The sequence below is a fragment of the Rhipicephalus microplus genome, chromosome X (assembly GCF_043290135.1).
Source record: "Rhipicephalus microplus isolate Deutch F79 chromosome X, USDA_Rmic, whole genome shotgun sequence".
NCBI classification, from domain to species: domain Eukaryota; kingdom Metazoa; phylum Arthropoda; class Arachnida; order Ixodida; family Ixodidae; genus Rhipicephalus; species Rhipicephalus microplus.
Genome location: NC_134710.1, coordinates 465,792,132 through 465,808,406, shown reverse-complemented (window position 1 = coordinate 465,808,406; position 16,275 = coordinate 465,792,132). Strand labels below are relative to the sequence as shown.

At 47.7% G+C, this 16,275-nt stretch overlaps 1 protein-coding gene and 14 non-coding genes across 15 annotated transcripts; all 15 read left to right on the top strand.

The window, feature by feature from the left end:
• Nucleotides 1–250: 250 nt before the first annotated feature.
• On the top strand, nt 251–323 carry TRNAF-GAA (transfer RNA phenylalanine (anticodon GAA)). The gene has a single exon. It is a non-coding gene; the product is annotated as a tRNA-Phe (tRNA).
• A 251-nt stretch (nt 324–574) lies between these two features.
• TRNAF-GAA (transfer RNA phenylalanine (anticodon GAA)) lies at nt 575–647 on the top strand. Its single transcript has one exon. It is a non-coding gene; the product is annotated as a tRNA-Phe (tRNA).
• A 284-nt stretch (nt 648–931) lies between these two features.
• On the top strand, nt 932–2,783 carry LOC119161678 (uncharacterized). The gene has a single exon (XM_037414226.2). It carries the CDS (start codon nt 949–951, stop codon nt 2,212–2,214), a length of 1,266 nt encoding a protein of 421 aa, XP_037270123.1. The 5' UTR covers nt 932–948; the 3' UTR covers nt 2,215–2,783.
• A 3,165-nt stretch (nt 2,784–5,948) lies between these two features.
• Nucleotides 5,949–6,021, top strand: TRNAF-GAA (transfer RNA phenylalanine (anticodon GAA)). Its single transcript has one exon. It is a non-coding gene; the product is annotated as a tRNA-Phe (tRNA).
• Nucleotides 6,022–6,272: 251 nt separating this feature from the next.
• On the top strand, nt 6,273–6,345 carry TRNAF-GAA (transfer RNA phenylalanine (anticodon GAA)). The gene has a single exon. It is a non-coding gene; the product is annotated as a tRNA-Phe (tRNA).
• A 251-nt stretch (nt 6,346–6,596) lies between these two features.
• On the top strand, nt 6,597–6,669 carry TRNAF-GAA (transfer RNA phenylalanine (anticodon GAA)). The gene has a single exon. It is a non-coding gene; the product is annotated as a tRNA-Phe (tRNA).
• Nucleotides 6,670–6,920: 251 nt separating this feature from the next.
• Nucleotides 6,921–6,993, top strand: TRNAF-GAA (transfer RNA phenylalanine (anticodon GAA)). The gene has a single exon. It is a non-coding gene; the product is annotated as a tRNA-Phe (tRNA).
• Nucleotides 6,994–7,244: 251 nt separating this feature from the next.
• On the top strand, nt 7,245–7,318 carry TRNAF-GAA (transfer RNA phenylalanine (anticodon GAA)). Its single transcript has one exon. It is a non-coding gene; the product is annotated as a tRNA-Phe (tRNA).
• A 251-nt stretch (nt 7,319–7,569) lies between these two features.
• TRNAF-GAA (transfer RNA phenylalanine (anticodon GAA)) lies at nt 7,570–7,642 on the top strand. Its single transcript has one exon. It is a non-coding gene; the product is annotated as a tRNA-Phe (tRNA).
• Nucleotides 7,643–7,893: 251 nt separating this feature from the next.
• TRNAF-GAA (transfer RNA phenylalanine (anticodon GAA)) lies at nt 7,894–7,965 on the top strand. The gene has a single exon. It is a non-coding gene; the product is annotated as a tRNA-Phe (tRNA).
• A 248-nt stretch (nt 7,966–8,213) lies between these two features.
• Nucleotides 8,214–8,286, top strand: TRNAF-GAA (transfer RNA phenylalanine (anticodon GAA)). The gene has a single exon. It is a non-coding gene; the product is annotated as a tRNA-Phe (tRNA).
• Nucleotides 8,287–8,537: 251 nt separating this feature from the next.
• On the top strand, nt 8,538–8,610 carry TRNAF-GAA (transfer RNA phenylalanine (anticodon GAA)). The gene has a single exon. It is a non-coding gene; the product is annotated as a tRNA-Phe (tRNA).
• Nucleotides 8,611–8,858: 248 nt separating this feature from the next.
• On the top strand, nt 8,859–8,931 carry TRNAF-GAA (transfer RNA phenylalanine (anticodon GAA)). Its single transcript has one exon. It is a non-coding gene; the product is annotated as a tRNA-Phe (tRNA).
• Nucleotides 8,932–9,502: 571 nt separating this feature from the next.
• TRNAF-GAA (transfer RNA phenylalanine (anticodon GAA)) lies at nt 9,503–9,575 on the top strand. Its single transcript has one exon. It is a non-coding gene; the product is annotated as a tRNA-Phe (tRNA).
• A 572-nt stretch (nt 9,576–10,147) lies between these two features.
• TRNAF-GAA (transfer RNA phenylalanine (anticodon GAA)) lies at nt 10,148–10,220 on the top strand. The gene has a single exon. It is a non-coding gene; the product is annotated as a tRNA-Phe (tRNA).
• Nucleotides 10,221–16,275: the final 6,055 nt, after the last annotated feature.

The following is a 16,275-nucleotide window of genomic DNA, read 5'->3' as shown; positions in this document are numbered from 1 at the left end:
CCTATGCGCTTTTTTTGTTAAATCTTTCGGTACACAGGAATTTAGCAATAATTCTAAGGAGTTAAACAATTACGCAGGTAAACACACATGCTTGATTAAGAAATGCTGATTCAGAATGCATCGCGGCAGTAGGCAATGCGAAAGAACCGCAACAGCGTGAGAGACAAGAAATAATGCGCAACAGCTCTAATAAAGCAGCTTTACCGAAGCGCAAGAACTGGTAAATCCCGTTTTCACTCTTCTCGCGTGTGCCGAAATAGCTCAGTTGGGAGAGCGTTAGACTGAAGATCTAAAGGTCCCTGGTTCGATCCCGGGTTTCGGCGTCCTATGCGCTTTTTTTGTTAAATCTTTCGGTACACAGGAATTTAGCAATAATTCTAAGGAGTTAAACAATTACGCAGGTAAACACACATGCTTGATTAAGAAATGCTGATTCAGAATGCATCGCGGCAGTAGGCAATGCGAAAGAACCGCAACAGCGTGAGAGACCTGAAATAATGTGCAACAGCTCTAATAAAGCGGCTTTACCGAAACGCAAGAACTGTTAAATCCCGCTTTAACTCTTCTCCCGTGTGCCGAAATAGCTCAGTTGGGAGAGCGTTAGACTGAAGATCTAAAGGTCCCTGGTTCGATCCCTAGTTTCGGCGTCCTATGCGCTTTTTTTGTTAAATCTTTCGGTACACAGGAATTTAGCAATAATTCTAAGGAGTTAAACAATTACGCAGGTAAACACACATGCTTGATTAAGAAATGCTGATTCAGAATGCATCGCGGCAGTAGGCAATGCGAAAGAACCGCAACAGCGTGAGAGACATGAAATAATGTGCAACAGCTCGAATAAAGCGGCTTTACCGAAACGCAAGAACTGTTAAATCCCGCTTTAACTCTTCTCCCGTGTGCCGAAATAGCTCAGTACTTCCGGTCACCGTAGTGTACGGACGTGGCGGCATGAGCTCCGGCGATATCGGAGCGGCATCAACGGCCCAGCTCGGTCGTGGTACCAGGAACATGGACGAATCGTCACAGGATTATCAGATTATTTTGCCCCGACTGCCATCAAACGATTCAACGCTGCATACTGTCTTTTTGCACGCCGATATCAAGGCGCGGCCGTATCGCGTTGAGGATTTCAGGGACGCTCTTATTCGTTTGGCTTTGCTTCCCGAGGTTGCTGCCTTGGGGGCGTACCAAATGAATCATGTTTGGGCCATCACTTTCAAGGACGAGGAGGGCAAGAAGAGAATACTCGCTGCTGGGGACATTGTGGTGAAGAACCAGCGCTGTATCACTATCGACCCTAACCACCAGGATACGAAGCTGAAGATACACTGGCTATTGTTTAACGTTCCTGACGACGAGGTGAGGGCAGCGTTGGCTCCTTATGGCAAGGTGAACGAAATAGTGCGAGAGCGCTGGCGCGTGTATGGATGCACGGACAAAGGCTCTTCGACGCGAGTGGTGAGCATCAGGCTTAAAGCTGGCCTCACGGTGGATGACCTCCCACATCAGTTGCGGATTGCCGGAGACCTCACGCTAGTTGTCGTCGCGGGAAGAGCACCGCTATGCCTGCGTTGCCGCGGAACAGGTCATATTAGGAGGGATTGCCGAGCCCCACGTTGTACAGTGTGTCGGCGTTTTGGGCATAATGAGAGCGGCTGTATGAGAACATATGCAAGTGTAGCAGGGCCCGCGGGGGGCGAAGAACTTTCCGAGCATCACATGGACGAGGCTGAAGCAGAAGAGCTGATAGGGGCGCGTCGGGAGGAACCGAAACCCAAGTTGACGCCCCTTACGCCACGCCCCACAGGTGCTGAGACGACGCTTAACAAAGACAAGGGTTCTACAAAAGACGTGCAATCCACGAGGAACACACAAGATATAACGGCGCTTGCAGCACAGGAAGAAATGTCGGAAAACATGGACACGTCAAATACATGTAAAAGGCCCAGGGAAGACGCGGAAGGCGAGAAGGCTGCTACAATGAAAGAAGTGGAACAACCACCGGCCAAGGCGATGAACGTGCGCCGTAGACCGGCACCTAACATCCTCAGCGAACGTCGAATAGCCGAGAACCTCCCACCAACCCAGGTGCAACAGACACAACCGCCGCAGCAGCAACCAGTGCCGAATCAGCAGACATTGCATCAGCGACTGACAGATCATCAACAGAAGGGGCCTTCAGCGGGGCCCCCTTCAGATCAAAAGCCCCCGTAAGGTGGGGGTCTGGATTAAGTGACACAAGTATTGACCCGGCGGAAGCACCAACAAATGGAGCGCAGTGGTGAAGTGTGCATAATGTGCTGCGTGAAACGTGCGCGGCGCTCTACTTTTGTGATCAAAAGAAAGGGGACCTATCAGACCATATCGAACCTTGGACCTGATGGTGATAAAGGAGCATCAGAGGTGAGAACCATGTGGCCGGGACGGCCATTCACGTCCTAATGGCTATGAGCGTCGAAGCAGAATTGAGAGTTGCGACACTCAATGTCAGGGGACTTGCCGCTCGACGAAGGCAGTATCAATTAAGTCGTTTGATGCTTGAACGTGATCTCGATGTTATTGCCATTCAGGAAACAAAAGTTGAAGGGCAAGATCAGACTGACCGAATGGTGTCCCCTTTTAGAGCCCGGTATGATGTGTGTGTGTCTCATGCCGTTGGAATGTCGGCGGGTTGTGCACTGTTCCTTAAAAATTCTATTGGTATAGTTGAGGAGACTGTAACTGTGTCTAGTACTGGGAGATTCATAGTTTGCGATTTTACATATAATAATAAAAAATGGCGAGTTGTCTGTGTTTACGCACCGAACAAAGAAGTTGAACGTAAATTATTGTTTGAGAATTTACAAACTTTTCTTAGCTGTGGCAGGATTGTCATTATGCTCGGCGACTTTAATTGTGTTTGCAACCCTCAGGACAGAGCAAAAAAAGCAGCCATAAAAGACCAAAGTGCAGCGCTACTCTGCACTATTGTACAAGATTGTCATCTCGAAGATGTTGGTGATGTGCTCTCTGCAGAAGAGCACTTCACACACTTTCAGAACGAAAGCCATGCGAGGCTAGACAGAGCCTATGTGTCAGTAGAGTTAATGCGAGTATGTTCGAATTATGAAGTAAAAAGTGTGTCTTTCAGTGACCACAGTTTAGTAATGTTCACTATAGGGTATAAAAAGAAGAAGACACGCTTTAACTGGGACGTGTGGAAATTAAACGACTTATTATTAAAAGATGAATTGTTCGTTGAAGCTGTGCAGGATTCCATTAACAAAATGTTAGCTGAGCCTCAAGCGAACGTGATTGAAGCCTGGGAGCGTTTTAAGGAGGTAACAAAGATGAAAGCCATAGAAAGATCCGGTGTGTTACATAGAGCCAAAAAGGAAAAAGAAAAAGATTTGCAATGTCAGTTAGACTTTGCGTTGAGTCTAGAAAGTAAAATGCCAGGAAAGTACACAAAAGAAATAAGGCAGTTAAAAAACCAATTGGAGGCAATTGACATTGAAAAATATAGAGGTGCGGTGATAAGGGCACGTGCGGAAAAATTATCTCTCGGCGAAACACCAACAAAGCGTGCACTTGGGGATGAAAAAAGATACGCCAAGCGAAATGAAATCAAAGCGATTGCAACTGATAGCGGTATTGTACGTGAAGCGACAGCAATTGAGCAAGTATTTGTTGAATATTTCCGAGGCCTACTTGGCCGAAAAGTGAAGGCAGAGGAAGGGTTTGAGGATCAGTTTCTGCATTTGATACCAAAGCTCTCTGATAACGAGAGAGAGCAGCTGGAGATAGCGATTGAAGTGTCCGAAATAGAAAAAGCTATTGACGACCTAGCGGCTGGCAAAGCACCGGGACCTGATGGATTTGGTGCCGCATTGTACAAGACTTTTAAAGGTGTTATTTCTGTTGCCTTACATCGTGTTTTCACGGAGGCTATAAGATTAAAGGTTCTGCCCGGCTCATTTAAAAAGACGCACGTAATACTCATACCGAAAACTGACGACCCCAAAAAATTATTGTCCGTCAAGTCGTACCGACCAATCAGTTTAGCCAACACAGACTATAAAGTGTTTATGAAGGTTCTTGCAGGCAGGTTGCAAAGGATGATGAAAATACTAGTTGGACCACACCAGACTTGTGGTATAAAAGGACGCACAATAAATACAAATGTTCATGTAGCGAGAAGCGTGCTGGAGAGTTGCGATGTGTTTGGTAGCAAGGTTGCAATGTTGCAATTAGATCTGGAAAAAGCCTTTGACCGTGTAAATCATGATATCCTTTTTTTGATACTAGAATATGTTAATGTAGGGTCTGTCATTTTGGAAGGGGTAAAAATGGCCTATAGAGAGTGCTTTACGAGTCTTGTAATTAATGGGCGACTTACTGAAAGCTTTCAAGTGACAAACGGTGTGCGGCAAGGTGATCCCATTTCGGCTTTATTATTTGCAATATATATGGAACCTTTCTGCATGAAGATTATTAGCAATGAAACAATAAAAGGGTATCAGCTAATGAACAGTGAAGTTAAAATGCTAACATATGCCGACGATATTGCCGTGTTTTGTAGCGATAAGGAAAGTGTCAGTGAAGTGATACGTCATGTGGCCTATTTTTGCAAGATGACAGGCAGTGCAGTAAACTGGGACAAATGCCTAGGCTTGTGGCATGGTTCTTGGGAGACCACCCCACAAAACTTTGCAAATATGAACTGGTCACTTGTACCGACGAAGTATCTCGGAGTACCCCTCCAGCATTACAAAAACACGGATGATTACTGGAAAGAGATATGTGAGAGCACTCGTGAGAAGACAAGAAACTGGGGTGGTAGGGAACTTTCTATGTTTTCTAGAGCGACTGCATGCAATTGGTTCATTGTTTGCAAAGTATGGTATGTTCTGCAGTTCCTATTTATGTCAAGAGCAAATGTGCAGAAATTGCATCGAGTCTTAGCTGTGTTTGTTTGGGGGTCGGTTTGGGAGCGTACGAGTCGAACAAACTTATTTCATTCACTAAGAAATGGTGGTTTAGGATTGGCTCACCTCTTCCTCAAGCAAATTGTGTCTAGATATATTTTTTTACGCGACCAATGTAACCCGTTTGTGAGAACATTTCTACAAATTGTACTTTCTAATAAGATTCCTGATTATGTGGTATCAAGTATGTCTGTGAAATGTAACCTACGTGGATATTTAAGAGAAGTTATAATGGCATATGAAATACTGAAAGTGAGATTTTCAATGGAATATTTATCTGTTGTAAAGAGAAAACGTCTTTACAGAGATCTACGTGACGTAATGCTGCCTCAGCCTATCTACAGATCAGTATACCAGGTTGGTGCTGAACGTGACGTATTGAAGAGAGTGAAAATGATGACCGTACGCGCAAGTGCAAAGACATTTTTTTTTCAGCTGCACAGCGGAACATTGCCCGTAAAACCATGGTTGCAAGAAAAGGGCTTCTTTGTTCCGTGGTCGATGGACTGCCTTATCTGTAAGAAACCCGAGACTGTCAACCACATTTTTCTTGATTGCTGGGATGCTGTTTTTTTCTGTGGGACATTCTGCAGCGTACTTTGAAAAAGGACTTGCCTATCACACCACACGGTATTAGATTCTTGGCTGTAGAAAATGAGGATGGTGTGCCTTATGATATGTTTATGTTGCTTGTGCTTCACAGCGTGTGGCGAACTAGAATGGCAGTAAGACACGTAGATAAAGATGCCCGATGTGCGCATGAATACTTCACGGAAAGTATTGTATACATAAGAGACGTGTTATCTTCCAGAGAAGAAAGACCTGAATGGGTGTCGTTGTTGAATGTGTTGGCTACAATGAAGCAGTTTTAAATGAAACCAGTCAAAGCCAGGCTGGTGTTTTTTTTAAACTTGTTTAAAAGTGATCGTAAATTGTATTTTTTTTTTGTGCGAAGCCGGCAATAAAGAAAAAAAAAAAAAAGCCGAAATAGCTCAGTTGGGAGAGCGTTAGTCTGAAGATCTAAAGGTCCCTGGTTCGATCCCGGGTTTCGGCGTCCTATGCGCTTTTTTTGTTAAATCTTTCGGTACACAGGAATTTAGCAATAATTCTAAGGAGTTAAACAATTACGCAGGTAAACACACATGCTTGATTAAGAAATGCTGATTCAGAATGCATCGCGGCAGTAGGCAATGCGAAAGAACCGCAACAGCGTGAGAGACCTGAAATAATGTGCAACAGCTCTAATAAAGCGGCTTTACCGAAACGCAAGAACTGTTAAATCCCGCTTTATCTCTTCTACCGTGTGCCGAAATAGCTCAGTTGGGAGAGCGTTAGACTGAAGATCTAAAGGTCCCTGGTTCGATCCCTAGTTTCGGCGTCCTATGCGCTTTTTTTGTAAAATCTTTCGGTACACAGGAATTTAGCAATAATTCTAAGGAGTTAAACAATTACGCAGGTAAACACACATGCTTGATTAAGAAATGCTGATTCAGAATGCATCGCGGCAGTAGGCAATGCGAAAGAACCGCAACAGCGTGAGAGACCTGAAATAATGTGCAACAGCTCTAATAAAGCGGCTTTACCGAAACGCAAGAACTGTTAAATCCCGCTTTAACTCTTCTCCCGTGTGCCGAAATAGCTCAGTTGGGAGAGCGTTAGACTGAAGATCTAAAGGTCCCTGGTTCGATCCCTAGTTTCGGCGTCCTATGCGCTTTTTTTGTTAAATCTTTCGGTACACAGGAATTTAGCAATAATTCTAAGGAGTTAAACAATTACGCAGGTAAACACACATGCTTGATTAAGAAATGCTGATTCAGAATGCATCGCGGCAGTAGGCAATGCGAAAGAACCGCAACAGCGTGAGAGACATGAAATAATGTGCAACAGCTCTAATAAAGCGGCTTTACCGAAACGCAAGAACTGTTAAATCCCGCTTTAACTCTTCTCCCGTGTGCCAAAATAGCTCAGTTGGGAGAGCGTTAGACTGAAGATCTAAAGGTCCCTGTTTCGATCCCGGGTTTCGGCGTCCTATGCGCTTTTTTTGTTAAATCTTTCGGTACACAGGAATTTAGCAATAATTCTAAGGAGTTAAACAATTACGCAGGTAAACACACATGCTTGATTAAGAAATGCTGATTCAGAACGCATCGCGGCAGTAGGCAATGCGAAAGAACCGCAACAGCGTGAGAGACATGAAATAATGCGCAACAGCTCTAATAATGCAGCTTTACCGAAGCGCAAGAACTGGTAAATCCCGTGTTCACTCTTCTCGCGTGTGCCGAAATGGCTCAGTTGGGAGAGCGTTAGACTGAAGATCTAAAGGTCCCTGGTTCGTTCCCGGGTTTTCGGCGTCCTATGCGGTTTTTTTCTTAAATCTGTAGGTACAGAGGAATTTTGCAATAATTCTAAGGAGATAAACAATTACGCAGGTGAACACACATGCTTGATTAAGAAATGCTGATTCAGAATGCATCGCGGCAGTAGGCGTTGCGAAAGAACCGGAACAGCGTGCGAGACATGAAATAATGTGCAACAGCTCCAATAAAGCGGCTTTACCAAAACGCAAGAACTGTTAAATCCCGCATTCACTCTTCTCCCGTGTGCTGAAATAGCTCAGTTGGGAGAGCGTTAGACTGAAGATCTAAAGGTCCCTGGTTCGATCCCGGGTTTCGGCATCCTATGCTCTTCTTCTGTTAAATGTGTCGATACACAGGAATTTTGCAATACTTCTAAGGAGTTAAACAATTACGCAGGTGAACACACATGCTTGATTAAGAAATGCTGATTCAGAATGCATCGCGGCAGTAGGCGTTGCGAAAGAACTGCAACAGCGTGAGAGATATGAAATAATGTGCAACAGCTCTATTAAAGCGGCTTCACCGAAACGCAAGATATGTTAAATCCCGCTTTCACTCTTCTCCCGTGTGCCGAAATAGCTCAGTTGGGAGAGCGTTAGACTGAAGATCTAAAGGTCCCTGGTTCGATTCGGGTTTCGGCGTCCTATGCGCTTTTTTGTTAAATTTTGGTACACAGGAATTTTGCAATATTTCTAAGGAGTTAAACAATTACGCAGGTGAACACGCATGCTTGATTAAGAAATGCTGATTCAGAATGCATCGCGCCAGTAGGCGTTGCAAAAGAACTGCAACAGCGTGAGAGATATGAAATAATGTGCAACAGCTCTATTAAAGCGGCTTTACTGAAACGCAAGAACTGTTAAATCCCGCTTTCATTCTTCTCCAATGTGCCGAAATAGCTCAGTTGGGAGAGCGTTAGACTGAAGATCTAAAGGTCCCTGGTTCGATCCCGGGTTTCGGCATCCTATGGTCTTCTTTTGTTAAATGTGTCGGTACACAGGAATTTTGCAATATTTCTAAGGAGTTAAACAAATACGCAGGTGAACACACATGCTTGATTAAGGAATGCTGATTCAGAATGCATCGCGGAGGTAGGCGTTGCGAAAGAACTGTCACAGCGTGAGAGATATGAAATAATGTGCAACAGCTCTATTAAAGCGGCTTCACCGAAACGCAAGATATGTTAAATGCCGCTTTCACTCTTCTCCCGTGTGCCGAAATAGCTCAGTTGGGAGAGCGTTAGACTGAAGATCTAAAGTTCCCTGGTTCGATCCCGGGTTTCGGCGTCCTAGGCGCTTTTTTGTTAAATTTTGGTACACAGGAATTTCGCAATATTTCTAAGGAGCTAAACAATTACGCAGGTGAACACACATGCTTGATTAAGAAATGCCGATTCAGAATGCATCGCGCCAGTAGGCGTTGCGAAAGAACCGCAACAGCGTGAGAGACATGAAATAATGTGCAAGACCTCTAATAAAGCGGTTTTACCGAAGCGCAAGAACTGTTAGATCCCGATGTCACTCTTCGCCCGTCTGCCGAAATAGCTCAGTTGGGAGAGTTTTAAACTGAACATCTAAAGGTCCTTGGCTCAATCCCGGGTTTCGGCGTCCAAAGCAATTTTGTGTAAATCTTTCGGTATACAAGTATTTTGCAATACTTCTAACGAGTGAAACGGTTACGCAGGTGAACACACATGCTTGATAAAGAAAGGCTGATTCAGATTGCATCGCGACAGTAGGCGTTGCGAAAGAACCGGAACAGCGTGAAAGACATGTAATAATGAGCAACAGCTTTAATAAAGCGGTTTTACCGAAGCGCAAGAACTGTTAGATCCCGCTGTCACTCTTCTCCTGTCTGCTGAAATAGCTCATTTGGGAGAGTGCTAAACTGAACATCTAAAGGTCCTTGGCTCGATCCGGGGTTTCGGCGTGTAAAGCACGATTTGTTAAATCTGTCGGTATACAAGTATTTTGCAAAAATTCTAATGAGTGAAATGGTTACGCAGGTGAACACACATGCTTGATAACGAAATTCTGATTCCGATTGCATGGCGGCAGTAGGCGTTGCAAAAGAACCGGAACCGCGTGAAACACATGTAGTAATGTGCAACAGCCCTAATAAAGCTGTTTTACCGAAACGCAAGAACTTTTAAATGCCGCTTTCACTCTTCTCCCGTATGCCGAAATAGCTCTGTTGGGAGAGCGTTAGACTGAAAATCTAAAGGTCCTTGGCTCGATCCCGGGTTTCGGCGTCCAGAGCACTTTTTTGTTAAATCTCTCGGTATACAAGTATTTTGCAATACTTCTAAAGAGTGAAACAGTTACGCAGGTGAACACACATGCTTGATAAAGAAATGCTGATTCAGATTGCATCGCGGCCGTAGGCGTTGCAAAAGAACCGGAACAGCATGAAAGACATGTAGTATTGTGCAAAAGCTCTAATAAAGCGGTTTTACCGAAGCGCAAGAACTGTTAGATCCCGCTGTCTCTCTTCTCCCGTCTGCTGAAATAGCTCAGTTGGGAGAGCGTTAAACTGCACATATAAAGGTCCTTATATCGATCCCGGGTTTTGGCGTTCAAAGCACGATTTGTTAAATATGCCGGTATACAAGTATTTTGCAATTATTCTAACGAGTGAAACGGTTACGCAGGTGAACACACTTGCTTGATAAAGAAATGCTGATTCAGATTGCATCGCGGCAGTAGGCGTTGCAAAAGAACCGGAACAGCCTGAAAGACATTTAATAATGTGCAACAGCTCTAATAAAGCGATTTTACCCAAACGCAAGAACTGTTAAATCCCCCTGTCACTCTTCTCCCGTCTGCCGAAATAGCTCAGTTCGAAGAGCGTTAGACTGAAAATCTAAATGTCTTTGGCTCGATCCCGGGTTTCGGCGTCCAAAGCACTTTTTTGTTAAATCTGTCGGTAGACAAGTATTTCGCAATAATTCTAACGAGTGAAACGGTTACGCAGGTGAACACACCTGCTTGATAAAGAAATGCTGATTCAGATTGCATCACGGGAGTAGGCATTGCAAAAGAACCAGAACAGCGTGAAATACATGTAATAATGTGCAACAGCTCTAATAAAGCGGTTTTACCGAAACGGGTTTTGTTTGGCTGGCCGCATACAGTGCTCCACTTTCACGTGTTCTTGGCCCGTTACCGGGCCCCGCCCGTGTCTGGACAAGCTCACTATTCCTTCTGGAAGACTTCCGGGACACGCCGACAACATCCGGGCCCCGGTCCGACCCCAGGCTGGCCCCCCAGGCCCCTTCAAAAGTACGAAGCGGCGCGGCGCCGCGCTAACCCTAACGCGCCGCGCCTGCACCTCCCTGATGCAGAGTCCCGCCCAGCACTCGACACCAACGACAACTTACGCCCTGTCGGTAAGCCCAGCCTCCTCCGGTCGTACGCCTGATACAGCCGTGCCTCCGCTGTCACCATCTGGCAATGTCACCAGCCCCGCGCCGACAACAATACAGCAACAGGCAGCGTTCCTCAACAGCGCGCACGGTCCAGCAATGTGCAACGCTGGTGGCGTCTCTGCTACTCTCAGCTTGATAGCCACGCAAACGCCGGAGCCCGAGAGCCGTAATGCAGCGTTGGCATTGCAATGAACCACGCCTGCTGCTCTCCCCACCTTATCTGCGTCTGGCCTACCCATTGGAAATTCCGAGTCTGTCGACAAGCGCGTTTCGACGAGCGTCGTTCCTTCCATCGCCGAAGTTTTGCCTTCCATAACTTCAGCTGACGACTTATCGACGGAAATGGACTTCGCGGCATCGCAAGTCAACGAAGACAATACGCCATCCCCTGAAGGCAGCTGGAACACCGTTAGTGCCAATCGAAAACCTGCCTCGACCGCCCGCCCCCGCTCCGAGCTCATCACCGTCGGAATCCAACTTCCACCCGGAACACTCACGCCGAAACTGCCTCTCTATGACCTGCTTTCTACCATCACAGCCGCCGCAAATCTCTCTCCCAAGACCAGTGCGGAGGTCACCCTTCAAGCCAAACCTGCTCAGAGCCTTGTGTTTCTGAAAACGCACTCACCTCTCACTGCCCACCTCCTACTCTCCCTCACAAGTGTGGAACTTAATGGTAAGCCGATCACCATTAAGCCCTATGCCCTCAGTCCTCCAATATCATGTCTCGGCGTCATACACAACGTCGGTGGTCACTTCACAACATCTCAGCTCTTGCATGACCTCGAATCCTTTACTTCAGATATACTCGCTGCACGTATGATGGGCTCCACTGAATCCGTCCTCATAACATTTGCTGGAACCATCATCCCTCGCTTTGTGTACTTCAAACGCGTCTCTTTCCGATGCCGTCCACATAAACCCAAGCCCCCTACTTGCACTCGGTACCTTGCTATAGGGCACCGTGCTCATCAATGCCCCCAACACAGCGTTCCGGCCAAGTGCCGCCGCTGTGCGTCTCCTCTACCGGCAGATCCCGATGCTCACGTTTGCGCCCAACCCTGGTGCATCCATTGCCAAGTCAACACCCACTCATCTCTCGACTCCACCTGCCCCTACCTTCTAGCTAAGCAACGCGACTGCGCCAAAGCAGCTTTTCTCCGTCGCACAGCCATGCGTCGAGCCACTCAGCCTTCGCCGCCCTCCTCTTCAGCGCATGAGCTCCTATCACCTCCCGCAACATCCCCCCCGGGCTCATACGCCGCTAAGGTTAAGGGAACACCTCCCATGTGCACTTCTTCATCAAACACACCTTCACCATCTTCAAGTAACGAGAGCCGCTCCTTCGATCTGCGACTGGCTATATTGGAGCGCAACCAGCGCGAGCAACAGCGCGTCTCAGATGAGCTACAACAGAAAATACTTGCACTGACACAGACACTCGCAACTACCACCTCCTCTCTTACCGCTCAACTCACGGAGCTAAATAAGCAACTCACCACACTCACCGCCCCGACCTACAGCTCCCATGTAACCAAATTGGCCGACATGGTCCATACCACCACCACTGCGCATCACACTCGTTTGGTCCAGCTGGAAAATTCAATTGTCCGGATTCTTACGACCCTCGAAACCCAATCTAAGCAACTGGAATCTTTCACCTATATGCTTAACTCCCTGCAGGAGTCACTTCCCCCGGCAAAAAAGAAGGAACGCGCACGCGTAGGCGCTTCCTCTACTCCAAAGACCTAGATGGTGCGTGAAAAGGACCTCGATATTTTGCAGTGGAACTGCCGCAACTTTCGTCATAATAGGACCCCTCTCCACCAATATCTTCTCACCCGCCAAACATTACCCCATTTTCTCCTTATACAGGAGACTCGGGCGGCCCTTGCCGTCCCAGGCTACCGTGCATATCACGCTACGACGGGAAAGCCACTTGCGTCCATTTATGTACGCAATGACGTTCTCGTTGAACCACTAGACGTACCCTCCCCCCTCCTGAAACATTTAGTTGGTGTGGTCTATTACCAACCATCTACCCGTATTTCTCTCGCTCTGATGTCATTTTATAACCCCCCTGTCACGTCCTCTTTGTTTAGTGCTCTTGGCAAATTCCTGCATTCCCTTCCATCGACCACCCATATCCTCTTTGGGGGTGACTTTAATGCTCCTCATAGGCTCCGGGGTTACCCCCAAACACTCAAATCAGGTCGCCTTCTACACTGCCTCGCCCAGGAACGCCATCTCACCCTTCTTAATACTCCTGACACCCCTACTCGAGCGGGCACTGTTTCACAGCGTTCCACTACACTCGATCTCACGTTCTCTCGGAGTTCCCTTCCTTTTCAATGGCAGGTCTCTGCTGAAAATTTTTTCAGTGATCACTTTCTCATACACATCACCACCCCTCTTTCCCACAATAGGCGGAAACAACGAGTCGCTCACACAGACTGGGAAGCATTCCGTAATAACCTTTTGTCTCACTCATTTAAAACTTACGACGACTGGACGTCGCGGATCTCCGCAGCAATGACATCCTGTAGTCACCGCGCTCGTTTTCAACTCCCCATTCCTGACCCTGATCCTCACTTCCTCCAATTATGGCGACGTCATAAACGTTTGAAACGCGCTCTCCGCTCGCAGCCACACAACTTCCAACTTTCCTTCCGAATTGATGCTCTGCGGGCTGAAATTATCGCTTACGGCACTTCTCTCGAGCACTCTCGTTGGAACACGCTGTGTGACGGCCTTGACTCCGCACTGCACTCGCGCTCTATATGGTCTCTGTTTAGGTCTCTCTTAGGTACCAAGCCTGCCGTTGCTCCCACCCTAGCTAAAGCTCTCACTCAAGGGACTCCATCTGATGTGTTTGAAAATTTAAAATCTCTGTATTTCCCACCCCCCCTCACACCTTCCTACCCAGATTACTGTGGCGAAGCTAACCCAGACCTGGACCGCCCATTCACGCTCAGGGAGCTGGAAGCTGCCTTAGCCACTCAATCTACCCGCTCGGCACCCGGTGAGGATGAGATAACATATACTACATTACGTAATCTCCCCGACAACGCGAAGGAATTTCTCTTACACACATTCAACGAAGCATGGAACAGCGGCTGTCTTCCAAGCTCTTGGACATCATCTCTAATTTGCATCATTCCGAAGCCCGGCAAACCTCCATCTCTCTCTAACCTTGGCCCTATCTCTTTGACGTCATGCGTTGGCAAGAGTCTTGAACGAATGGCCTTGACTCGACTGTCTGATTTTATTGAGGCGAAAGAGTTTTTCCCTCCTTCTCTTATTGGCTTCCGACGCCACGTTTGTGCGCAGGACATGTTCCTTGTTCTTCAGCATACTTTTCTTTCACCTTCTCGTAGTCAGATCCATGCGCTTGTAATCGTCGATGTACGGAAGGCATTCGATGGCGTGAGTCATGACCACATACTCGCTCAGCTCTCCTCCCTGTCATGTGGCTCCCGCATGTATTCTTACATCCGATCATTTCTTTCCAATCGAGTTGCTCGCTTCAGAGTCGATACTCATTTGTCTAACCCACACTCCCTCACCCGCGGCACTCCTCAAGGTGCCGTACTATCTCCTACTCTATTTAATATGGCTATGGCCCCCCTTGCCTCCCAACTGTCCCAAATACCTGACCTCCACCATATTTTTTATGCAGACGACATCACTCTCTGGTGTACGTCTGGATGTCCCGGCCACGTGCAGGATACTTTGCAACGTGGCCTGGACCTTATCGCTTCCTTTCTCGCTACTGCTGGCCTGTCCCCTGCACCGGAGAAATGTGAACTACTTTTGCTAAACCGGTCGGTGTACCAGCGCTCCCACAATACCCTCATCTCCCTACATCTTTCTAGCTCTCTCATCCCCACTGTTCAGCAATGCAAAGTTCTTGGCTTCCCTTTGCACGCGACAAAGAACGCGCAGGCCCTACATCACGCTGTGAGAACTTGCCATTCGGTGACCCACCTCCTGCGACGCGTTGTCACTCGGCAGTCGGGGCTCCACGAGGCTCATGCGTGCCGGGTTGCACATGCGCTTGCCCTTAACAAGTTCTTGTACTTTGTACCCTACGTTCATTTCACCGAAACGCAACTCAACACACTCGAAAGCTCTATTAGGCCTCTACAAGGCAGCTCTAAACCTCCCTCTCACTACCTCTACCACTAAGCTCTTTGCCACAGGCCTCTTCCATCCATTACGTTCTCTTATTTCTCTGCACCACGACTCTCAGATTGCCCGTCTTTCTCTCACTCGTCGAGGCCAATGGCTATTAGCCCAAGCTGGAATCCCTCACATTCCCGTTTCCGTTCCCACCTTGCCTTCTGCCGCTAGCACCGCTGCTTCTAACCTTCGCATCCTTCCCCTCCCATCCGATATGTCTCCCGTTCGTCACGCCGGCCGGCGTCATGCGGCAGCACAGCATCATTCTCCTCCTCTCTCTACACAGGGAGTTGCCTACACAGATGCCTCATACATGGCTCCTCGGGGCTCGTGTGGCTACGTTATCTACCATCCACACCTTTCGGCACCTGACACGCACACCAGCGGGCCATACTTACACCCGCCAAATGTACTTTCGCTCGAGGTCCTTTCCATGGTCCACGCCATGCAGTCATTTTCCTCCCTCCCTTCTCTCCCCGAGTACACGATTTACTGCGACTCTCACGCCGCCATCCGTCACATACAGAACAACACGTTGCCCCCTGCTCTTCAACAGGAGGTCGAGCGAGCGGCCTCTGCTCTTCAACCCTCCACTGTCTTCCTCCGCTGGGTTCCTGGGCATTCGGGTATTAACGGCAATGAGCTAGCTCATCAGCTTGCCCGCGATATATTGCACCGGGCACCGTTCATTCCCTGGCCCACACCTTCGGAAGACAGTGAGAGCTCCGCGAATAACGATGGGCAGATCTCCTTGCGTCACACTATCAAGGAGGTATATCTCCAGCTCCGGCTCGACAAGCGTCTTTACCCTCCCCCTCATCCATCACTCACGGCGCTCGAGGCTCGAACTCTACGGCACATCCAAATGAACTGCTTGATAACCCCCTCTCGCCTTTTCCTTTATAAATATAGGTCTAACCCCTGCTGTCCTAATTGTCCCTCCCCATACGCTGACCTGTCAGACTGCCTGTTTTACTGCCCAACTGCTCAGCAATCCAGCTATTACCCTCCCCCATCCCTTTCCATCACCTCCTGGCTCGACTGGATCGGCGCCGAAGGGGAAGAAGAACAGCGTCGACTGATCGCACAGGCGGTCGAAATGCTCGGCCTGTAAATTTGGCTGAATAAAAGTCTATTACTACTACTACTACTACCGAAACGCAAGAACTCCTAAATCCCTCTGTCTCTCTTCTGCCGTCCGAAATAGCGCAGTTGGGAGAGCGTTAAACTGAAATTGTAAAGGTCCTTGGCTCGATCCCGGGTTTTGGCGTCCAAAGCACTTTTTTGTTTAATCTGTCAGTTTACAAGTATTTCGCAATATTTCTAACGAGTGAAACGGTTA

Coding starts and splice junctions, on each gene's coding strand:
- LOC119161678 (XM_037414226.2), top strand. CDS start 949: ATGAGCTCCGGCGATATCGGAGCGGCATCAACGGCCCAGCTCGGTCGT.